We start from the raw sequence: 23,795 nt of genomic DNA on the forward strand, positions 1-23,795 counted from the left end.
CTCATGCTTCCCACCCTTCACTCTTTCCTCCCCCTATCAGTGCGACGAAGCCCTGTGTTTGGCTGACTTCACAGCCCCCATCTCAGCTTTGGCTGCTCCTAGAAAGTGTCTTTGGAGAAGGCAATGGCACCCCACTCCAGTACTCTTGCCTGGAAAATCCCATGGACGGAGAAGCCTGGTAGGCTGCAGTCCATGGAGTCGCTAAGAGTCAAGACACGACTGAGCAACTTCCCTTTCACTTTTCACCTTCATGCATTGGAGAAGGAAATGGCAACCCACTCCAGTGTTCTCGCCTGGAGAATCGTCTATGGGGTCACACAGAGTTGGACACGACTGAAGCGACTTAGCAGCAGCAGCAGCAGCAGAAAGTGTGTTTGGACCCTTAGAAGCACCGATGCCTGCCACCCCACCCTGCACCCCCCCGCCCCGCCTCGCCAGAGACGTTTGTCCCAGGCACAGGGATTTTCAACTCCTGGTGGTTCTTCCTGGTGGTTTTTCCTGGCAGCCAGAGGCTCCTTCAGCCTTTCCTCACCTGCACCCTGACCTTGCCCCACTCCCCCAGGATAGGCCCAGGCAGAGGATGAAGAGGAAGGACAGTGACAGGCCCCCTCTGTCAATCCAGGCTGTAGCCCCTTTGGCGGGGGCTGGAGGCTGATCCTGGGGACCAGTGGAGAGCCTGGAGCCCCCGTGTTCCCCTAGTGCTGGGGAACGTGCGGAGGAAGGCTGGTGGCTGGTGGGGAGAGGGAGGGAGCCACTGCTGTGGGGGAGGGGGGCGTGTCTCAAGAGGGAAGACGGGGCAGCCTCCTCAGCGAGCTGTGGGAAGAGAGTGGGCTGGCTCCCGAGCTCAGTAAGGCCCCAGCCCGCTGGCCTCGCAGTGTGCGCACCCTTCTGAAATATTTGGAATAATTAGCAAGTGAAAGCAGCAAGTTAACCGGGGAATGCCAGGTTGGCCAGGAGCCAGCCTCGAGTGCAGGGAAAGAAAGGGGCTTGGGGGAAAAAGGGGTCCGTGGAGGCTGGGCAGGATTGTGTGGGACAGTGCCTCTGTTTGTGCCTGCCTGTGTGTGTGTGTGCGCGCGTGTGTGTGCTCACGCGTGCTGGGGGAAGGAGCTGTGCTGGCAGGGCTAGGTGGGGGCCGAGGGTGGGGAGTGATGGGTTCCAGGCAAAGCTGGGGCGAGAGGGTTGAAAGGTGCCTGCTGAGTGTCACCCATTTCCTGTGCCTCAGTTTCCCCATCAGAACTCTGGTAGGTTGGTTCCCCACAGGCTGGAACCTGACGGTGGGAGAGTAGGGTCTAGGCACCCTGTCTTTCATCTTCCCTGGTGGCCTTCCTCACCCTCAGTCTGCATTGGAGGGAAGGTGCCAGGTGGGGTGATTGCACCCGAGGGTGGGAAGTAGGGGCCCTGGGGCTGGGGCCCTCTGACCTCACACCCTGTCCCTCCAGAAAGGGACCGAGGAAGGGAGGAGCTGGAGACAGGCCCAGGCGAGGACTGAAGGCAAGCCTGGGCAGGCCCCCGTGGTGGGGGAGTTGGGGGTGGTGGGGGAGCTGGGGGACGTGAACCGAGCCCTGGGCAAGCCCGGCCTTTGTGAGTCCCCAGGGCCAGGGAGGGAGCTGCGCCTCCTTTGCTGCTGCCCGCTGGGGACTACAGGTACTGTCTCCACACTGCACAGGTACAGGCGCTGGGGCCTGGCTGCAGGGGACCCCTCCCCAGGGCTGCCTCTCAGTCCTTGTCTCTGGGGACACAGAGGTCATGGGGAGGGCATCAGCTGGCACTCTGCAGGCCTTTGGTGCCCCCACCCCGTCTTCCTCCCAGCCCTTCCCCCTTGGCAGTGAAGCCCCCAAAAAAACTGGCCCCCACTTTCCCCCAAACAAATTTGCAAGCAGGTCCATTTTAAATTTTTTAAAAGCTTTATTTTTAAAAATGTTTTACTGTAAATAACTTTTCATGAAAAAGTTAAGTTGCCTCACGGGGCAGGAGGGTGGATGTGGGACACAGCCCAAGGGGCTCAGGGTGGAGCAAGGCACTCCCCTGCACAAGCACAGGCAGGGGGCTCGGGGTGATCCCCGTTTCCTGGTCCCAGTGGTTCTAGCAAGCACCGCATCCCTCCCGGTTAAGTCTCAGCTATAGCTACACTCACTAAATTAGTCTTTCTGTCCCCCCTTCCCTCTGCAGCTTGGCTGCTCCTGTCCCCAACCCTGCATAAAACCAACTCCCCGCTGCTCTCAGCCTCAAGTTGGGCTCAAAGATTAGGGATTTATACCTCTAGAGATGGAGCCAGAAGGCCCCAGAGGCCTTAGAAAATCTCCTGGCTCCACCCGGCACCCCGACCTCAGTTCAGTCTCCTCTCTCTGGCCCCCTTCCCCAGCTCCGCCCCACGTACTGCCGGCCTGGCCCCAGGGAAGCTCGGCCGGGAGAGGCCCCTATGGGGTTAATTTGCAGTCACCTAATTAGCACTTGTTGTACCTGGGAACTTTCTCCGGATGGAGACCTGGGGAGGAGAGCCGGAGAGGGAGAAGTCTAGAGGCTGAGACGCTCTGGGGCGGACCCTGTACTGTGGCTTCCAGCCTGAGCAGGGACCCTCCAAGCTGCAGCTCTCAAAGTGAAGGGGCCCGAGTGTGTCCCTGGGGCCGGGAAGAAGTGGATCAATGAAACACTGTGTATGGGGGCTGGGGAGGGGAGGCAGCAATCCTGGTCCTAGGTCCCAGTTCTCAGCCACCTGGGCTGGAATCTGAGGACGGCCCGGGCTGCGGGCCCTGTGTCCTTGTGGGGTCAGCCTTGGGAGACCTGGCCCAGCCCCTGCCTGGGCAGTAGGGTTTCCATAGGCCTGCACTGGGGGGCAGTCTGGGCCCAGACGTGGGCGCTGTCCGGAGGGAGCGGGGCGGGGCCTGGTTTCTTACAAGAAGGCACCCACGCTGGCCCAGTCGTGCAGGTCGGTGGCCAGGGTGGCATCTCCGGCCTCAAAGAGGGGCTCCGGGGGGAGGCAGCTACTGCTGCTCTCATCCCAAGGGTGCTGCAGGAAGGACGTGGCCAGGAAGGTCTCGTCGAAGTCCAGGCTGTCGGCAGCCTGCTCCACTGAAGCCCCCCAGGTGGCTGGGCAGTCGATGTGGTGGCCGTGGACGGTGAGGTCCACGTCCCCGTGCGAGGCGGGGCTCATTGGTGGGCTCAGCTCCAGGGCCTCCAGCGAACCCAGCTCCCCACCCAGAGTGCCAGCGTCGAAGATGGCCTCCCAGTCAAAGTTGCCCTTGAGGGGTTCCAGCTCGCCCTGCTCCTCCTGGGTGAGCAGCAGGGTGCTGGGGGGCCGAGGGACCTTGGCCACCCGCTTGGGCAGCGGCTGTTTGCGCTTATGCCCGAGCCTGCCCTCACCTGCACCCCAGCCCGCCTCCCCGGTGGCCTCCTCGAACTCCCGCAGCAGCTGTTGGGCCTCAGTGTTCACGGTCAGCGGCCCGGCCCACGGGGCAGCGCTGGGCTCTTGCACGGCCTGGCGGGCGAAGGCTGGGTGGATGTGGACCGGGGGCAGCCGCCGCTTCTTGAAGGCCCCGCTCAGCAGCCGCTCTGCGTACTGAGGGTCGATGCGCCAGAAGCCCCCCTTGCCAGGCTCGTCCTTCTCCCGAGGCACCTTGATGAAGCACTTGTTCAGCGACAAGTTGTGGCGGATGGAATTCTGGACACAGGGAGAGAGGAGAGGACAGTGGGTGAGTGGGCAGGGTTGGAGATGGGGGGCACCCAGTGCCAGTCCCCACAACCAGCTTCTCTCCGATGGGGGCCACTGGGAGGGATGGAGGGCAGCAGAGGCGCTGCTCAGACCAGGAGACTCTGGGATACCAGCCACGGGGCACCGGGAGTGCTGTCGGGGGTTTTTGTTCCCTGTTGCCAGGATATCTGCCTGCTCAGTCATCCGAGCCCTGAGCTGCAGGATGGCTCTCAGTGCCACCCTGTCCTGCCCTCCCTCCCCTCCCCTGCCGCTTGCAGCCTCTGGCCAAAGGCCTCGGCTCCCCCAGGGCCTGGACGGCCATCTCCTCTCTGCCTGGGCCTGGCTGGCCTTCTCTGTTTGTGAAGTGAGTGAGTGGGTGTGAGTGTGTGTAAGTGTGTGTGTGTGTGGGGGGTGTGGAATCTGATGATTTTCCTTGTTTGTAGAGCCGGCCGCTGGCCTGGGCCCTCACTCCCCCGCCACCCCAACACTCCCCTCCTCCCATTCCAGGCTCTGAGGCCGAGGTTGATTATTACCGGGCCAAGAGGGCCAAGGGCATAGCGCTCATTCCTGGGGCCTCTCAGGCTTGGGGTAGGGTGGCAGGGGGTCTCTGCTTTCTCACCAAGGTTACAAATGGTACTGCCCCCCAGGTCAGAGCCCAAGCAAATGTGGAACATCTTGGAACTGCGATCCTGTGGCCTGTGACACAGGGAGTGATCCGCGCATCCTGGGTCTCTGTCTCCAAGAGGCAGATGATCAAAGATGCTGATGGTCAAATATGCTCAGGGCAAGGTGTGCCCAGCCTCCCATCACTACCCTGCTTTGTTCATGCCTGCGTGCACAGTCCCAACCACGTTGGGGAACAGGGGTCTGGGGCTTGGACGGTGGGGCCGGCAGGTGGGTAGTGCCCCCTAGCAAGACTGGGATGTTTACATGGCGGCCTGGGCCCCTTGGCTGCTCTGTGCCAGGTTCTGGAGACTTGGAACATGAAGCCAGTGTGGGAGGCACAGCCCCTGTGGAAAGCACCTGGCTCAGGTAATTGTCCCCCCAGGGAGGTTCATGAGAAGGGTGGGGAGGGGAGTGGTGGCAGGAAACCAGGGAGGGTTTGGGGTGGGGGCTGGGACAACAGCTTTAGGAAGGACCCACAGCCCTTCCATGGGGACACAGCTGGCCTTCACACCCCAGAGCACAGCCCCTCTAGCCTCCCTGTCCTCCTCCAGCCAACTGAAACCAGGCAGGATGTAGAGCCTGTTTCCGATTCCAGTCCGGCCCTGACAAACTGGCCTGGAGCAGGGTCGTGTCTAGGAATTCTAGGACTTGGGACAAAAATGTGTCCCTCAGTCCATCAACCTCCCTCTAGGGGGCCAGCGTCCAAACATAGTTTAGCCCTGGTCTTTGGACTGGGCCTGCTGGATGGGTGACAAGTTCTTTCCACTTCAACCTCAAATTCAACACCCCTAAAGCCCTCTGAACATCCGCCCTCCTTCCTCTCTGAAGTCAGAGTGGGGGCAGTTCCAAGCACTGGGCTCCCTAGAGGTCCTTCCTCGACGGCCTTCCTCCCTCGGGCCCTGGCTTGATGGCGGCGCCTGCGGATCTGGATCCGCAATGCCAGTCCAGCCCGCGAGAGCGTGGGCCAGGCTGGAGGGCCTCCCCTACCTGCCAAGTGGGATCAGCGTGGCGGAAGTAGCAGAAGTTGTCCGTGATCCACTTGTAGATGGCCGACAGGGTGATCTTGGTGGCCTTGCTGGCCTGCATGGCCATGCAGATGAGCGTGGCGTATGAGTAGGGCGGCTTCACGTGCGGGTTGGTGGCATAGTCCACGTCGTCGGGAGGCGGGGCCTGCAGCCCCGGGGGCGCGCTCCGCGACGTGCACGACGACGTGGGCTTGCCGGGCGTGTGCGGCTGCCCCAGGCAGGCGGGGTCGGCCGCCAGGGGAGACCCCGGCGCGGCCGAGCCTGGCACCTGGTGGTAGCCGTGGGGGTCGGTGCCCCCCGAGGGCAGGGCTGGAGCCTTGGCGTTGAGAATAGAGAATTCCTGCAGCCACTGCAGGCTGGTCAGGCTGTCATCCAGAGCGTCGGGCTCCTCCAGGCCGCCCTCCGGCCCGGGCTCCTCCGCCGCCCCTGCCCCCGAGAGGCGTAGCCAGCTCTCCGCCATATCTGCGGGGACTCTCCGAGGGGGCGGTCAACATCCACGAGCCGAGCCGAGGGTGGCCGGCCGAGCTCTCTGGCCCGCTGACGCCCGCGGCTCGAGTTACACAGTCTCCCGGAAGAGCGCTTCCATCCCGCGACCCGGGGGTCGCTTCCTCCGAATTGAATGAGGTGCCTGCGGGGACCATAGCGGGAACTGAGCCCTCTTCCCCTATCCCCGACGAGAGAGTGTGCGCAAGGAGTTGGGGGGGGAAGGGGCTCCTCTAAAATTGTCCCCGCAGCTGGGGAGGATCTTGTACTGCCTTAGTCTGGGAAACAGAAGCTGTGCCCGGTGGTCCAGCCTCCGCAGGGTCTGCCTGGCTCTTCCTCTTTGATGTTTTAGAGGAGACTTAATTAGCCAAACGAGGGAAGAGTGTAAGGGACATCCGAAGCCATTCTCTTCTCCCCAAGAGTGGGAAATCAACCCCTCTCCCCTCCCTCCATAACAAATGGAAACGGGGCGAGGAAGCCCAGGAGGGCAGTATCTTTGAAAAGGGCTGTTAGGATGAGGGAGCAAGGGGAAGGAAGGAAGGAAACAGGATAGAGAGTTGTAGGGACGCGGGAAGTGAGTGTCCCCCAAACTTCTCTGATGTCGTCCCCCGGGCCCGCCACTTACAGACGCCCTCCCTTTCCGCGGCCGGCAGACCACCCCGTCCCTTACCTGGCTCAGAGCGCAGCACGGGCCAAAGGAATGTTCTGGAAGAAGTTCCTCCCACTCCCTGCGGCTCTCTGACACCCCACCCCCAGCTCGATGGCCCAGCCAGCAGTCCTTGTCGCCCCCACGCCCGACGGCGCCTCTCTCAACGCCAGAGGCCGGGGGACCGGCATTAAGTAGCAGCTCCGAAGGCTTCTCCTGCTGCTATGGCGACGCTCCGCCCCTATAAACAGCTTCCGCTTCTGCCATTGGTCAGTGTGTCTCCAAGGGGACCGCGGGTTCTTAACACTCTCTCTGGCGGTAACTCTCTTCGAACTCCCTCCTCCTGCCGCCTTCTCCCGCGCCACGCAGCCCCCTACCCGCCACCCGGTCCCGGCTCCAAACATTCCCGCGCAAGGGCCCCGCGCAGGGTTCTGAGAGGCGCGCGGTTCGGCGCTCCAGCCGGCGCCCCGGGAGTCCCGGGTGAGCCGTCCGCTGCGGGAACCTCACTCCCGCCCTACCCCCCTACCCTCCCACCTTCCCGTCTAGGCTGCTCTGAGGTGTAGACGGCTCCTGGGACGCAGCCTGGGCGCGCGGAGGCCAAGGCTGGGAGCGGCTTAGACTCGGGGACCGCGTGCTTGGGGTTTTCCTTTCCTCTCTGGGTTGTGAGTGGCACTTAGGCACGTTTCTACGGCCTATCCCAGTCTCCCGACCCTGATTGTCGAGTGGTGCCCGCAGGCAGGTCTGACTCTCCGATGCCACCTGCCGCTTAGGTCCGCAGACGCCCCCATGGCAGGTAGGGTAATCATTCTTCCTGGTAAGCGCTCCCTCCCAACCCCATCCTCAGCAAGGTTCCCAGAAGTGGACATCCCAGGAGCTTCTTCCAAGTGTCCCTCCCTCCCTTCCAGATAGTCGAGGAAGCTGAGTCACTGAGTGGTACCCAGAAAAGCCATGCCCTTGCCAAATTCTCCTACCAGGATCATTTGCTCCGTTAATTTCACTAGCCTTTAAGTGATGAGGACCAACAGCGGACTGTAGTCCGCTCTCCTCCCTTCTCCCAGCCTCCCTCCAGTCACCAGCTTTCCTGCTCTTCAATTATTGAGCAGCTGCAGTTGGAAGTTCTCCGGTTTAAGGGCGGGGGGAGGGGGTGGGGGTTGGGGGGAGGGCTCCTTATCACGCCTTTGCACAGGAGCTGTGACCAGGCCAGCAGTCAACTCCCATCCAGAAACATGTCTTTCCCTATCCCTTGTCCTAGTTCACTCCTTCATATCCAGCTTGTCTTGAGGAAAAATAATAAAGAGTGCTGGAGAAAGTGAGACAGAAACTTTCACAAATAAGCCAGCTGCGCAGTTAACGGTTCTCCTTCCCCTGTCAACAGTTTTATTCATTTTTAAGAATCATGCAGCAATCCATAAATATTGCATCCTTGACGTCCCCACTGTAGTGTGCCCACAAGTGTACTCCGGGGGGGTGAGGGGTACACAGATGGCACGACAGGACACGCAGACTCCCACATACTAGGTGTGCAGATCCTAAAGCAAAGTGAGAAACCAGCATGCCGAGATCAGGTGGACAGGACACAAACTCTTCCCAGGTGAGATGGCTTACAGTGTGTGGATCTGTGCCCAGGCGATGCCCCAGCGTGGGCATGACCCCTGGGGGGATGGGACTGGGTAGGAGAAGGAAAAAGGACTCCATGAGGAGGCCAGGGTCATGGCACCACTCAGAAGTGAGCTCACAGGTGAGTTCAGACCCGAGCATGGCAGGAAGGAACCGCAAACTCAGGGGAGTCTGTGGCTTCGTGGGAGAAGCCAGGCCCTGTCACAGGTTCTCTGGGTCACCTGCTTACAACATGATGGTCTCCAGATGATGGCTGGGGCATTTGCCCTGTTCCCTGACCAGGCTGAAGACCAGCCTGTCTGGATGAGCTATTTCTAGGAATCTTTTTATCCCCCCCTTTGGTCGGACCATGTGGCATGCAGGGTCTTAGTTCCCAGACCAAGGATCGAACCTGCACCCCCTGCAGTGGAAGTGCAGAGTCTTAACCACTAGAGCACCAGGGAAAGTTTTACTTGCCAAAGAGCTAAATGAGAGCAGAGAGGTGAGGGGCTTGGGGAGAGAGCAGGAACTGTCTGAGAACAGGCATGAAGAGCCATTTCTCACCCAGATCAGTCTTGGTTATGGAGCCAAGGCCTTGAGGAATCTCTCTGAGCTTCTTCCTTGGAGAAGGCAGACCCTCCAGAAGGGGTGAAGACAATGGCTTCCTCTTAGGGTTCCTGGCCATGTGGCTACTGTTTACCTGCCTCTCTTTCATCTCAAGTAACAGCACATTGTGAGTACTACCTGCCGGGAGAGCAGGTGGGTCTGAATGCCACCACCCCAGGCTCAGGGAGGTCCCATTCCCTAATGTTTCTGGGGCTCAAACTTCAGGGAAATCAGTAAGTGGGGTTATTGCTCATATCTTAAATAAGATAGGGGCCATACGAATGTTTTGAGGAAAGAAAGGACATGAAGTGGGGCCTGAAACAGCAGAGTCTGCTGCAGGATTTCAGAGAAGGTGAACGTGAGAAACTCAAGACAGAGGCAGAGATTCAGGCTTGGCTTGTGTAGTGTCTGTTGGGACTACAGGCCTCCCCATCCCCAAGAGCAGGATGTGACCCACAGCCACCAGTGTGCGGGTCACCACCCGCCTGGCAGCGCCAGGAAACTACACAGAAGCTTTGAAAGGTCCTCTGGGCACTGAGCTCGCCTCAAGGCCTTGGGGAGGACCTGAAAAGTTCTTCAAGGGCCACAATACCAACTATTAATTCAGGTCATCGCGGTGGACGCATCCTAGGGCTCTGTCAATCACACCTCTGCCTCACAAACTGTTGGATCCAGCTTTGCTTCCCAGTCTCAGGCTCCACTGAACAACGACCTCTTCCAAAACCCGGCAGACAGCACATCTATCTGAGAGCTGGAGGAATCCACTGCCGACACCAGTGGTGAGACAGGAACAGCCAACAGCTTACGGTCTGGTCTTGCTGTTTCAGCGTGTCAGTTGTATGTCCTACACAGGACTGGGGTGGGGTGGGCACATGATTTGAACAATACCTCTAAATCTCTCATGAGCCTATGGAAGGTAGTACCTCCCCCATCAGGCTCAGCAGACCTGGGGGGGAGGCAGGGGAGGACAATGGGTGGGGGGGAAGCCCCCTGGACTCCCCCTGGCCCCAGCTCAGCCCTTTCCCCAACTTCCTTTGGGGCTCCTGGGCACCAGTTGAGAATTACCGCTCCACCCCTCTCGCAATCTGTTTCTTCAACTATTTAAGAAAAGGGGGTGGAGATGGCTACAATGGGGATAAGAAGGCCACTTGACAGGGCGGTAGTGATGAAATGTGATACCACACGACAGCTCCTAACACATGCCTGGCACAGAGAAGGGGTCAAACTGTTTTTGCGGTGTCACCTTAGGATGGAGTCCCAGGCCTTCTTGAGTGCACCTGATCATAAATAACCCTCCGGAAGGGAGCCATGTAACTAAGGGATTCTCAGATTCAAGCACAATTTAGCCTCCTTCCTAAGCAGACAGACACATGAGGCACTGCCTCTGCCACCAGAAAGAAGAAAGAACTGTTTTCCCAACCAACCTTCCAGTGGTTGCCACTGTTTCCTGTCCTAGAGAAAGGAGCTCCTAACGCTTTCTGAGGGGGAACTCCACTTCTAGTGCAATATGGCTTTCCCTTTTCGCAGGAGTCATCCCCCAACCCCCTACCCCAAACTGGAGGTTTCAGATTGGTCATGATGTCCCAGAGACCAGAAAACGCCAGGTGTTTGTAAGGAAGTCACGCAAACTCCGAGTCCTCCTGGTCTACCCGCCTAAGGAGACAAAGATGCACGAGAGACAAGTGGTCCACGGGCCTCAGCTCCACCTGAAGGTCAAGATTTGGTGGAAACGTTTGCAAAAAGTCTCTGCAGAGGTCTCAGGAGCTGCAGTTCATCCCGTGGCTTTAGCCCTCAAGGACCAAGGAGGCTTCTGGTCCCTTCTGAGAGGGGAAGGATCATGACTGCGGAAGAAGGCTGGGAGAAGGAGCAGGAGCCCTCAAGCATCCAGCTTCCACGTGGGTCTAAAGAGTCTCCACGTGTCTTGCTGAGGATGCCCAGCAGGTCAGCGGTGCAGCGAGGCCAGGAAGGGATGCGAGGACAGGAGGGGGGCCCTGGCACACAGGCCGCGGTTCTCAGACGGCCAGAGGCCCCCACATGCAGGGCCTGTCCTCGGGGTCCTCCAGGCTTCCAGAGGACAAGCGCCGGCGCTGCGTGTTCCGACGACTCACCACGTTGTCATCGGCCTGCCAGGCACCTGAGAAGAGAAAAACAAGGTTACTCGAGCTGGACCTCCAAATCAGTCCAGATGGTGTCCCCAGCAGGGCAGCCTGGGAGTTCAGCACGAAAACTGGCAGGCTGCCCATGACTTGGAGCTCCCATGGTGTGCCAACCACAGCACATGAGGAATCAGGAGCAGTGGTGCCCACTGGGCCAGGGACAGTCACGGACACTGGGGCCTGCAATGGCGGGACACATGGATGGTCCCTGTTTTGTGGGACCTTGCCCTAGGACCCACATTTGTATCTCTATTTGGTCTTAAAGTTTGCTTCAGTGTTACCGCAGACAAGGAAAAGAAACTGGGTCTAGCTGAGATTTTCGTGAGGCAGGAGGAAGTGGACGGGAGGGAGAAGAATGTGTTAATTTGGGCCCAGAGTTGATGTTTGCTGTGGGGGCCAGGGTGGAGCAGGAAGTGCTTGGCTGCCCAGAGGGTGCCAGGGACTGAATGGCATGGGGGAGGACAGTGCAATAGCCATTCCTCTCTTTCTGCAAACAGCCCGCTGAGGTCTGCTATCAGCTGGTGCCATCAAGCCCAGGAGGTATCAGCCCCAGAGCCGTGGGGTCTCGCGAGTACCATCCTCTAAACTCATCATCCTGTCTCCAGTCCACGGCTCCTGCTTGAGAAGCTGCCCACGCTGGGAACGTCCACACCCCTGGACTGGGGCTTCTCTCTCCTTTGTGCTGTGTATCCAGTCACAACCTCTGGCTTGTTCACCCTCTGCTGCTATTTAGTCGCGAAATCATGTCCCAGTCGTTGCGACCCCAGACACTGTAGCCGCCAGGCTCCTCTGTCCATGGAATTTTCAGACAAGAATATCGGGGCAGGTTGCCATTTCCCTCTCCAAGGGATCTTTCCAACCCAGGGATCATCAAACCCAGGTCTCCCACTTGGCAGGAAGGATTCTTTACCGCTGAGCCACCAAGCAAGTGCTGTTCACTCTCTAGTCATGTCTAAATCTGTAAAACTGGGTACACCCCCAACTTGTAACATACTGACTGTGTGACCCTGGGCAGGTCATTGTACTTGGAGTTCCAGTTTTCCCGTCTATCAGATGGAAGTGAGTACTTAGCCCCCAGAGTTGCTGGGAGAGGTAAGCGAGGTGACACGGCAGAGTGCTGAGCAGGGTGCCTGACTCTTAGAATGTGCTCGACAACCAGGCCCGCCCCCAGCCTTGTTCAGGTTCATCTCCCCCCAGCAGTCCTCCAGCCCACAGACTGGCTCCATCTATTCATTCCCTCCAGTGCAGCAAGAAACTCCTTTCAGTGGAGAGGAGGAAGCCCTAACCCCCTGGGGTTGGGGAAAGTCGTCCAACCTCTGGTCTGAGAACCTTTGAGCCATCTCTCCCAGCCTGTCCCACACGGCCCCCCAGCCAAAGAGGGTCCAGCATGTGCCGACTTGCTCCCCCAGGGCCTGTACCACTGCCCCCCTCCTCATGCCGTGAAAATCGCTGAATCCTTGAATTCCTCCATTGCACTGTGACCTTCTCCTGGGCGGAGCCAAGAGGCACACCCGGCCCAGCAGGGGGCTCATTCCGAGGACAGAGCCCGTGACCCTGGACTGGGGGCCTGAGGCTCAGTATATTCTCCTGTCGACGGAGGCCACTCATGAGGGTCTGGGGTCAGCCTTCGTTTAGGCCAGCCCAAGACACGAAACCCTTTAATGGCAGAAACACTAGGATTAAGTGGGTAGAAACTGAGTATTTCGCATAAATGTCCAGTTGCAATCATCCATCCTAAACCTCTTATACTACCCTGCAGAGGTGGACCCCGGGCCAGAGGAGTCCGTGGGACAGAGAACTGTTAGGTATCTCTCGCAGCCAGACAGAATGTGGGAGTCCCTATTCCCTGGGGGCACCACAGTCTGGTACCCCTCTAAGGATGGCCCTCTAAGTGTGATGGCATGACAAGTAAGCCAGATCGCCCTTCTAAGTTAAGAACCCCCAGAGAGAGTGAGTTGTTTGTTCAAGTATATAATTTGGTAGAACTCATACCTATTCCTCAATGTTTAGGGGGCAGGACTCCGGAACGGTGGCTGTTTGGTGGGAAAGACCAAAAGCAAATGGTAAACGAGAGAGAAGACACAGAGACACACACGCATGTACAAAGTCAAACGCCTCCACTACGCGGCTACCACCACCGGCTGCCAGGTCTGAATGCCTGAGTCCTTGCTACCAATGCCACCGGTCCAGTTCCTGAGCCAGGGCGCACACGTGGCTCCTTCTGAAACCACCTCAAGACTCAGACCTGAAGCCTCTGTGCTCCTGGGCTTCGTGACAGTACCCTTTCTTCTCAAAAGGGCCCCTGCTGGACCCATGGCCAAACCCTGCTGCTGCTCGGCTCCTCCTGTTCAGAGGGAGAGCCTGGGTGCAGCAGGTAAGCCATTCTGTCCAGCCCTCAGCCAGAAAAGGGAGCCTGGAGATTCAGGATCTTTCAGCAGGGGTAGAAAAAGGTGCTTCTCGCGCAATTCCATCCTGGGGACTCAGAAATGGGAGAGTGGAGAGACCTCTAGAGGCAGATTTGAGAAGCACATCCAGGGTGCTTTTGCACACCCCTTCCTGTCTCTGAAAGTGTTAGTCACTCAGTCATGCCCAACTCTTTTCGATCCCATGGACTGTAGCCCACCAGGCTCCTCTGTCCATGGCATTCTCCGGGCAAGGATACTGAAGTGGGTTGACATTCCCTTCTCCGGGGGATCTTCCCAACCCAGGGATCGAACTCCAGTCTCCTGCATTGTAGGCAGATTCCTTACCGTCTGAGCCATCTTCCTGTCTCTGCCCAGCCACTAATTAAATGCGAGGGCTGTAACAGCTCCGAACATCCTGTAGAGTCTCTCCAGGAAAAGAGGATGTTCATTTCAATTTTTCCTTAGTATCTGGGAAGTGTAACCCTTGCTAGTATTGTCTTAGTCTTGGGTTATTTCAGGTCTCCATAAGTACTTGTTTTCTTTTTTTCTGGTCATGCTGCATGGTTTGGGGGGTCTTCGTTCCCTAGTCAGGGATCGAACCTGGGCCATGGCAGTAAAAGTGCCAAGTCCTAACTACTGGACCGCCAGGGGATTCCCTCCATAAGTATTTTACATTTCCTTGGTGATGCCCACTCCTGTACAATGCAGTCATTTAAAAACATTTGTATTTCCACTAAGCCAAATTATCCTTGCTTTCCCCCATCACTCCCCAGAGCCTTTGCACAGAACTGTCACCAGTCCCCTGACTACTATCCTGCCACCTGTGTGATACGCCATCATGTTCCTTGCAATCACATCTGCCTAGCACGCATTCTTATCTGCTCACCACCTACCTCTCTCAACTCAGATTTCCTCCCTTTGGGAATCTTTCAGAACAACCTCAGAATATACCAATATTCTCACACTCTGCTTTAGTTTTAGGGTCCAAGAAGATCCAGAAGCTTCTTAGAGAAAGAGGGGCTGGACTGACACAGGTACTCTCTGAGCATCACTCCCACATGGGTGATGAGAGCGGGGAGGATAGGGACGTGAGTGGTCCTCGCCACCAGCTGGGGATCCTGGCAGAGCACGTGTGTGGCTGGGGGCAGTGGGCCATGGGATGTTCCCCGGGCTCTGCTGCTCGTGGGCCCTCCGTGAAGGGACTGACATCCTTGTAGAGAGGGAGACAGAGTGCCTGAGAAGCTGTCCTGGCGGCTAAGCCAGCCTGCAGTACCTCAGCCATAGGATGGAACTCCGAACTTCCAGCTGAGTGTGACGAAGCCTGTCTATTCCATGGGACCTACCAAAGTGGGTACTTCTGTCATTAACCCGACACATCCTTCCAGAGAGTTCCCCAGCACTTTGGTACCAGTGTGATGCTAACAGTGGAACTGTAGAAACACTTACTGAGAGAGCAGATGTACTTGCCCTCTCCCACGAGAGCCTTTGAGACCTCCGGGTGAGGCTGCGTAGGGACCCCCTCGAGCACATGCCTGGGACCAGAGCAGCCATCCCAGGCATGTGCTTTCACATCTGGCCTGAACGGTGAACTCGGTTTAATCTGAGAATGGCTGGCTCCTGAGATCACCATAAGGAATTCCAGGTCTCATCCCCATCCTGCAAGCCCAGAGTGGAATAAAGATCCACCAGCAGGCTGGCCACAGGGAGGTAGGGAGAGGAAGAAGCAGACAGAATGGGATCAGTTTCCACCAGCACGGTCGGCTGAAACAATCCCCACCCTCTGCGAAAAAATGAGGGTGGGAAGGGGGGTCCCCGGGGGGAAGCAAGAACCTAGATTTCTCTTAAAGCCCAGTGGGCACAGCTGCTACAGACACAGGGCAGAGTGAGGGGATGTCATCTTCCCCAGAGTGAAAGTGTTAAATCACTCAGTCATGTTTGACTGTTTGTGATCCCATGGACTCTCCAGGCTCTGTCCATGGGATTCTCCAGGCAATAATACTGGAGTGGGTAAGCCATGCCCTTCTCCAGGGGATCTTCCCAACCCAGGGATCGCACCTGGGTCTCCTGCATTGTGGGCAGATTCTTTACCATCTGAGCCACCAGGGAACCCCTGGTCATCTTCCCCAGCTACTGACCAAAACAAATTCTTCCTGTAACCCTTGCCCCGGACGCATCCACACTTTTGTGGAACAGGGATTCATCTATTCTCACAATTTTTTTTTTTTTCTTGAAAAAATCCCAGCATGTGGAATATAGGCCCTTGCCAGTTAAGAATGGAAGCCCCAGTGAGAGCCCCTTGGGTGTGCGCACGCCCAGCAAGCTCGGGGCACGAGTGAACATGAACTTTCACAGAGTCTGGATAACATAAATGAGTTTCAAAATAAACAAACCGGACAGACAGACTTACAAATTTGGCAAAAAGACATGAGAAACACATGGACAGACAGAAGCCAGGTAAGGAGCGGGAAGGCAGGAATGAAGTGGACCCTGGGCCCCAGCTGCTCCCGGCACAGACTTGGCAGGGTCAGCGCTAAGTGGGGAGGCGTCTCTGGGAATTATGGCTTCCCCTGCCGCAAGCCTGCGCAGGGCCAGAGGGGTGAGGACCTGGGTCTTCTGCAGGCTGATGGAGAGTGGCAACCACAGGAGGCTGTCCCTCCAGCCCCTAGCCACGTCACCGAGCTAGTAAAGCACTGGACCCACGACAAAGACGTGGCTGTCCTGAAGCGAAGGAAGTCTTCGTTTCAGGGCACTTTAAAAGATTACAAAACCACGCAATGTGAAGGCAATCTCTGCCGTGAACCCAGGAGAGGCAATTTCAACCTAGTTCACTGGGCAAGATGTGGCTTTAGAGGCCTGCTGGTGGAGCCCTTGGTAAGCAAGGACCAGAGGGACCTCAGTGCCTGGAGTGTGACTGACAGGTGGGCTTCTCTGTGAGAATGTATCACAGATTCAGTTTAGCGTCGTGGGAACACGTCAGGGGCACCCTGATGGCCCTGGGAGAGGGCCAATTGAGTTAAGTCTCCGGGGAGAGGAGGCACCTTCCACCCCTGATCTCTCCTCTGGGATCCACATCCAGTGAGCATAAGGCAACTGGTGGTCACCCAGGCTCTGGGTCACAGAGCCACTCGCTCATCTATGAAACCAGAGCCACTCGCTCATCTATGAAACGCTGACTCTCAAATTCCTCTCTGATCCTAACGATCCACGCTCCTCTGGGGAGTTGTAAGTTCCCTTTTCAAGGGCTCAGGGCTCTCTGAGACTTTCTCACAGAGGTGATGTCTGCCTCCCACGCTGCTGATAGAAGCAAGACGTGGCCCCCTGCCACGGGATCTGTAAGATTGTGATGCATGCGCCCCGTCAGGACAAATCGGAAGAAATGGAAGGGATTTTTGCCCCTTTTCTTCGTGCCTTAACAGTCTCGCTCAGAGCAGGGGTCTCTCTTTGCTCAAGGACTCTCCTTTCAGCAACTGGCTTCCAGCATCTTAGCAAAGCCCGTGCCTTCTTGCAGGAACTCCAGGGCAGGAGGTGGGTGTCCCAGGGTGAGAGCAGGGGTGCGAGCAGGGGAGGGAGCATCTCCCACCAAGTTCATGTTCAGCAGACTGCCACTCACCGGGTAAGCAGACCTCAGAGCACAGCTTATTGTCCAGTGCTTTCACGCTGGCGATGTCAAAGTCATTGTTATTGTCACACTCCATACCTAGAAATGCGCATGTCCTCTGGCCTGTAACGGAGTTAAGGCAGTTAGAGAGGGGCTGGCTGTGTTTTTTCTCTGCTTTGCTGTCCTTAAAATAAAAATCTTAAAGATGGAGACAAAAAAAAAAACAAACCATATCATATGTTAAAAAAAAAGACAGTAATTAAGTGGGTAAAGAGTGGACAAAAAAGGAATTAAATTGTTTGTGTTCTCCTGTCCTGCTGTTTCTTTAACAGGCTCCTTTCCAGCCTTTGTTCCTGGGAAGTCAGACCCTGGGGAGGGCTGCAGGATGTGGGCCCAGGCCCAGAGCAGGACTAAGTCAGGCTGGGAAGAGCTGGGGGGAGCCACCGGGGAAGTGATTCTGCCTCTGGCCCGTGACTGTGGGTTTGTATAGGGTGTGTTTATGACCACAAGGCTCTGCGAAATGACTAATACATAAAACAGCAATTAAAGCTCTTCGGTTCCACAATTTTGCCTGTCAAATCAAAGAACTGCTTAGTTCACAAAATTACAATTTATTTTCTGATGAGGCTTAATTTGTTGTTCTGAGTATGTTTTAAGGCAGCAGTCCCCAACCTTTTCACCACCAGGGACTGGTTTCCCAGAAGACAGTTTTTCCACATACCAGAGGGTGGTGGGGGATGGTTTCAGGATGATTCCAGCTCATTACATTTATCGTGCACTTTATTTCTATTATGATTACATCAGCTGCACCTCAGATCATCAGGCATTAGACGCTGGAAGTTGGGGACCCCTGTTCTAAGGGACTGACTGGAAACCTACAGTCATGTAAGACAGGGACAGTTTTAGATGTTATTTTTTTTCAAGACTCTCCCCTCTTTTTTTTTCTTGGTGGAAGGGACAGGAAGAAACATACAGCTACCGTGCTGGGCTCTGGAATGTCAGGCAGAAACCACTTGCTGCCCTGCACTTTCCAGAAGCTAATATTAACTGCCAGGGCGACAATCACAATGGGGAACTCAACCCTCAAGACATCAACTGCAGCGCCCAAACCCCACTCGGCTGGCGCGCGGAGGCGCAGTCTGGTTCACCACACTGCTCCTCCCCGGCTCCCCGGCCAGGTGGGAGCGGTCCGGTGTGCCTGCGCCTCCCCGACGGCACCCCACCCCCGGCAACGGCCAGCACCAAAGCAGAAGTGACTAGCGTGACACCTGCGTCCAGGCTGGGATCCAGGTCTGCTTTGGAGGTCGCCCTTCTGAGGAGGCGCCTCAGAGCAGTGGAGGGAAGAGACACTGCTCCCTGGGGCACCAGGTCCTCCCCTCCCAGGTGGGAGTCCCAGCCCCGTCAGATCCTGCTTCCCTGCTCTGCCTGTAGGTCCCCTCTAGGCTTACTAGAAACAAAATTCTTCCCCCTGAAGATATGATTGACCTTATTTACTAAACAGAAAGAGTCGCAGATGTAGAAAGCAAACTTATGGTTGGGAGGGGGAAGAGGAGGAGGGCTAAATTGCAAGTTTGGGATTGACATATACACACTGCTATATGTAAAACAGCTAATAAGGGCCTGCTGTATAGGGCAGGGCACTCTACTCAATACTGGGTAATGATCTATGTGGGAAAAGAATCAAAAAAAGAGTGGTTGTACCTATATGTATGTATGTATATAATAAAATATTATACATAATACTTACAATATTATATATTGTATATATATATAATGGATTCATTTTGCCATATAGCAGAAACCAACACATTGTAAACTACTCCAACTGAGAAAAAAAAAAACACCAGGTATAATTGAGGCCTAATGACAGTAAAGAGAGTCTGCCCAATAGCCTACGAACACTGGCCTGCCCTGAGCTGCCGAAGTCTCTGCTGCAGCCTTCACTGTGCCCGCTGCTGCCAAGGCCCCGCTGCTACTGTAACAACAGCCCTTTCCTTCACTAAAGCAAAACCAGACCTACTGCCTGCAGTCCTTCCCACCAAGTGATGGAAACTGCCCTCTGCTGCTGCTACAGCTCAGCTCCAGGGCTGCCCGACCAGCTCCATGAGACTCGGCTGAGAAGCTGAAGCAGGAAGGAAGGTGAAGGGAGCTGCCCAAGAAGCTTCAGAATCTACTCCACATAGACAGAGAACCACCTGAATGATATCTTCTGCAGCCTTGGCTCGGGGGCCTGGAAAAAGCTGGGAAGGCCCCTGAGGTCCTCGGATACTCTGCTGGATTTCTGCTGTTTCATCAAGCAAATTTTTGCTGTTCCACCCAGTCACACCAGTGCCCCTTTCTGTACCGTTTAGCGAATACCCAGGAAAGAAATGTGGTAACAGGGAGCCAAAGACCAGGCCTTTTACCATCTTCCTGTGTGGGCGATGCGTCCTCTTCCTCTAGAACATCGTTCCCCTAGGACGGAAGGAAGGCGCTATGAGTCCAGAAAGCAGTGACACGAGTGTACCGAGTGGCTGAAAACAGCGCTAACCACCCTCCTGGTCTCTGTGCGTTTCCCATCCATGTGAGACGGCTCGGAGGCCCAGCAGAGGCAGATTTTGCCTGGCAAGACAGGATCAGCCTGTAGGGACCAGGTCTGAGGCACATTACAGACAGATCCTAGGACTCAAGAATAGCCTAGGTAATAGTTTAGCTCACACTGTCTCTCTAAGGTGGATGTCGAAGTTGTGAATTGAAAAAGCAAATTGTGAGATCAAAGCACTTTCAGAAATTCCTTAGGATCTCAAACCTTGTCCAGATATGTCTTTGAGAACTTGTGGCTCAAAAAAAAGTTCTGGTGGCCTCACTGTGAGCCAGGTGCTCCTATACGGCCCCACAGCTGGGTCTGAGCACTTCTCATGCTGTATTACAATCCTGACTCCTCCACCGGATGGAGCTCCTGGATGGGTGGAGTGGGTGACAGGTAGGCAAAAGCCACGTCACGTGGTCGGTGTCCCCCAAGTGCCAGGAAGCACCCGTGAGCCGGCTGTCCCAGGTGAATACTAAGTGAATGGAGGACAAACACCCTCTCGAGGGTCTGACCTGGAAGACTTCCCTCTAGAACTCTCTCCACGTCTGTTACACTGAGACTAGTGCCCTCGCTAATTGGGCAGTCCTTCGGCTCTGCACCTGCCTCTTAACAGGCTTCTTCCAGAACAGCTCCCATCCCATTCGCACCCTCTGCCGGCACCAAAGGCCCCTAGACTTCCCCGCACCACCACCGTCCTCCGCCTGGCTGTTACCTCTGCGTCCTGCTCCTCGGCTGCTAGGCCCATGAAGTTGCAGTCTGGAGATGCCGCGGGCGTCACCTGCAGAAGAGCGGCAAAAATCAAGGTGCAGACACCACCTTGTAAGCTGCCAGGCAAGCTTACCTCCCCAGCTCGCCTGGCAGCAAGCCCAAACCAATCCTCAGGACAGAAGTGGTGCCAAACCAAAGATCAGATATGAGGGTGTCTTCGACTTAAGGACGCGGTACCCTGTTTTCTGGGCTCCCTTCCCGAGCACTGGGGAGGCTTTCTGATCTCCCTGGCAGACCCTGGACTGAGCTGCTTGGGATGAGCCTGCAGAACCAGAGCTCTGCAGATGGCAAGGGCCATCCCACACCCCCCGCTTACCTCTTCTTCATCTGAGGGGGTCCTGCTGGCGGCCCGGGGGGAGGGGAGGGCCTCCCCCTCCTCTTCCGTGCCAGGGGCGATGTAGGAGCCGGACATGGAGGAGACGGTGTCGGTGCTGATCTGGGAGTGCTGGCTCTGGGAGGACACCATGGACATGACCGACTGGGCCAGGCTGCTGCTGGCAGGGTCTTTGGAGACAGGAGTTGGGGAGAGGGGGAGGAGATGGAGGTCAGACATAGCTGCCATGAGCCGACTGGGAGCAGGGTTCTCTCCCCGCACCCGGGGGCCGTGAGGACCATGGCAGCCTGGCCTTGCCCTCACCAAACAGGGTTTAGATTTAAGGTTTGCCAAGGTTTGGCTCCTTTACGCTTTAAGTTTAAATTTTTTCTTTTTGGCCACGCAGTGGGCCACGGAGGATCCTAGGTCCCCGACCAGGGATCAAATCTGAGCCCCCGGCATTGGAAGCTCGGAGTCTGAATCACTGGACCCCAGGGAAGTCCTTATCCTTTACATTTTAGAGCTCTGAACTCAACCTCAGGAGTGAGGGATTTGCTTTTCCCTGTTACGATGTTAAAAGAAACCTTACCACAGCAGGACTGGGAGCAAGATACCTGCCTCCCCCCTAGCTGGGTGGCAAGACCACCCTCTCATTTCAAGACACTGAGTCCCGCTTCCCTCTCAAGTTGGGCCCTACTTGGTGTGGCCGCTGAGGTATCACTTGGCTGCTTCCCCAGTCCATCCCGGAGGAAATACTAGAAGTGCCGTGGACTCCCGCCCTCCTCAGGTACCTTCTGGGGAGGAAATCGTGGAGGAGAGCGGGGTTCCCGTGCAGGACGACTGATCAATAGCTCCTGACGATGACAGGGTCAGGTTCTCACTTTCTGGGGTGACACCACATTCCTGGGGAGAGGCAGAGTTGGAGGGAAGGGGTCAGGGCAGGGGACCCGGGCGAGGATGGTGGGGGGTGACATGCGAGGCAGAGCCGGTTTCTCCTCTGTCATCACTCTCTGCAGCCCTGATCTGGGCTGGCTGGCTGTCTCCCCGGGGAGGTGGGAGCGCCTCCTGCCCGAGGCCCAGCACCTGCTGGAGCCACACAAAGACAGCAGCTCAGATGACCCAGGTCAGCTAGCAGCTGTGACACGGGAACACCCCAGGCTTCCCCAGGATTACAAACAGCTTTCCTTCTAAAGGGGAAGAACACAAAACCAGTCGAGGCCCTGGAGCCCCCCTGGGCTTCTCCTCTGGGATGGGGGGGTTGGTTCCAGCTCGATGGATCTAACATAAACACCATCTCCCTCCCCAGCCCGCACCGGCCCCCCACCCCCACCCCGCCATCCGTCACCTGGGCTGGTAACCTCAGTCCACCCCGGGCAGATGCAAAGGTCTGTTGGTACTCTCTCCTCCAGGTATTCTTTTCTTAAACTGTAGTTCAGGCATCCCCCCTGCCTAGCTCTGTCTGTCTCCTGCCTGATCCTGTTTGCACACCTCTGCCGGAGGGAACTGGTGGGGCCAAGTTCCCGCTGTACCACTGGCCTTCTCAGGGCCCCCATTTCTGCTCCGTGCTCCACGTGTACCGTCCCTGCGACCAGGAATGTTTCTCTCGCCTTTCTCTTCAATGTCTGAGAAATTCTGCCCCTGCAGTGGAGGTGCAGAGTCCTAACCACCTGACAGCCCGGGAATTCTCCACGGACCACTTTTTTGTGCGTGTGGCCCATTTTAAAAGTCTTTATTGAATTTGTTACGATATTGTTTCTGTTTTATGTTTTGGGTTTTGGGCCACAAGGCAGGTGGAATCTTAGCTCCCTGACCAGAGATCGAACCTGCACCCCCTGCATTGGAAGGCAAAGTCATAACCACTGGACTGCCAGGGAGGTCCCACCATGGACCACTTTTTAAAGTGAGCATCCCCGCTCCTAGTCTCAACCCTCCCTTACCTGATCAGTGGTACCACCTGCCACATACACTTTGACTGTCTTTGACTGTCCTGCGTGTCCACCCCACCCCGACTGCCAAGCCTATAATAAGCACCACGAGGGCAGGACTTTAGTGTCTCTCCACTGCTGCTCTTCTTAGCACAGAGGATCACAACTGGTCAGATACACAGGCCCCATACTTTGTTGAAAGAATGAGTCTACTGACACCTTTGCTGCATCTCAGAGGGTGTTCAGAAGGTGTCTGATGAGTGAATGAGAGCAGATGGACCGGAAGAGGCCAGCAGGCAGGAAGGAAAGGACCCAGAGTCCAAAACCCAACAAGGATGGCCCATATATTACCTCTCTGAGATGCTGGCCTGACGGTCTCTGAGACAGCTGTGTTTCAGATTCACTGCAGGAACGCTCATCGTCCTCTTCGGGCAGCACGGAAGAATTCTGGGAGATGGACCTGCGTGAGGCCGGAGGGAGAAACAGCTGCAGCCAATGCCCACTTAAAGAATGGAACTCGCCTGCACCCCCATCAACTAGAAGTCAGAGGGCCGTGGGGGGAACTGCAGGGAACTCACCTCGTAGGAAGGAGTAGAGACGTGGGAAAAGGCACTGAGGGGTCTGAGACCTCTTCTGGGTGTCAGAAAAATCTGAGTTTTCCCTTTTGCTCCTTCAAATAGTTGTGTCTGAACTTGGGGGAAACCACTGACATTTTTAGGGTTTCAGTATTTTCATCTGTAAAATACCCTCCTTTCTTCTTTCAGGGAAACTTATATTATGACTTGTGCCTGTGCACGCACGCTCAGTCATGGCTGACTCTGCCACGCCATGGACTGTAAGCCCGCCCGGCTCCTCTGTCCCTGGAATTTTCTAGGCAAGAATACTGGAGTGGGTTGCTATTTCCTCCTCCAGGGAATCTTCCCCACTCAGGGATTGAACCCATGTCTCCTGCACTGCAGGCATATTCTTTACCACCATGCCAGCTGGGAAGCTCCATGACTTGTGCCAAGGTGGATGTAAATACTTAAGAAATACAGATCACAAGGCTCCTTCAGTCCTCAGACTAAGTGACGCTCCCCAGGGAGGCTCCCATAGATGACCCTAACGATGTCATCTTCCCTATACCTTATACCCTCTTCCCGAAACAGAACTTGTAAGTTTTATCCATCTGGATCCGCCTAAGGACCCATGTACCATCTTATTTTCCTCTCCTAAGGGATGGGATAACCCCCCCTCAGGCGTTGTTAGCCCAGGTCTCCAGTGAAACGAGCAGCTCTGGCAACAGCCCAGAGGGTCTAGGCCGCCCCTGGGGCCCAGGTTTGGAGTGGAGCACGGAGGAGCGGAAGGAGGG

At 56.3% G+C, this 23,795-nt stretch overlaps 2 protein-coding genes across 4 annotated transcripts in view; both read right to left on the reverse strand.

Annotated features, from left to right (window-relative positions):
* Positions 1-1,885: 1,885 nt before the first annotated feature.
* FOXJ1 (forkhead box J1) lies at positions 1,886-6,668 on the reverse strand. Its single transcript, XM_005907999.3, has 3 exons — positions 6,533-6,668; positions 5,342-6,007; positions 1,886-3,658 (listed from the first exon to the last, which is right to left on the reverse strand). The coding sequence occupies exons 2-3, from the start codon at positions 5,837-5,839 to the stop codon at positions 2,891-2,893; spliced, it is 1,266 nt and encodes a 421-aa protein (XP_005908061.2). The 5' UTR covers positions 5,840-6,007; positions 6,533-6,668; the 3' UTR covers positions 1,886-2,890.
* A 1,194-nt stretch (positions 6,669-7,862) lies between these two features.
* The window catches only part of RNF157 (ring finger protein 157), a 75,024-nt gene continuing 59,091 nt past the window's right edge, over positions 7,863-23,795 (reverse strand). For all 3 annotated transcript variants that reach the window (XM_005908000.3, XM_070389108.1, XM_070389109.1), the window contains 7 exons: positions 22,796-22,904; positions 21,311-21,422; positions 20,523-20,710; positions 20,151-20,216; positions 19,275-19,323; positions 16,882-16,992; positions 7,863-10,844 (listed from right to left, as the gene is read on the reverse strand). In XM_005908000.3, coding sequence (XP_005908062.1) covers positions 10,723-10,844; positions 16,882-16,992; positions 19,275-19,323; positions 20,151-20,216; positions 20,523-20,710; positions 21,311-21,422; positions 22,796-22,904 — 757 coding nt within the window. In that variant the 3' untranslated portion in view covers positions 7,863-10,722. The remainder of the gene's footprint in view (positions 10,845-16,881; positions 16,993-19,274; positions 19,324-20,150; positions 20,217-20,522; positions 20,711-21,310; positions 21,423-22,795; positions 22,905-23,795) is intronic.

The sequence above is a fragment of the Bos mutus genome, chromosome 19 (genome assembly GCF_027580195.1).
Source record: "Bos mutus isolate GX-2022 chromosome 19, NWIPB_WYAK_1.1, whole genome shotgun sequence".
Lineage (NCBI taxonomy): Eukaryota > Metazoa > Chordata > Mammalia > Artiodactyla > Bovidae > Bos > Bos mutus.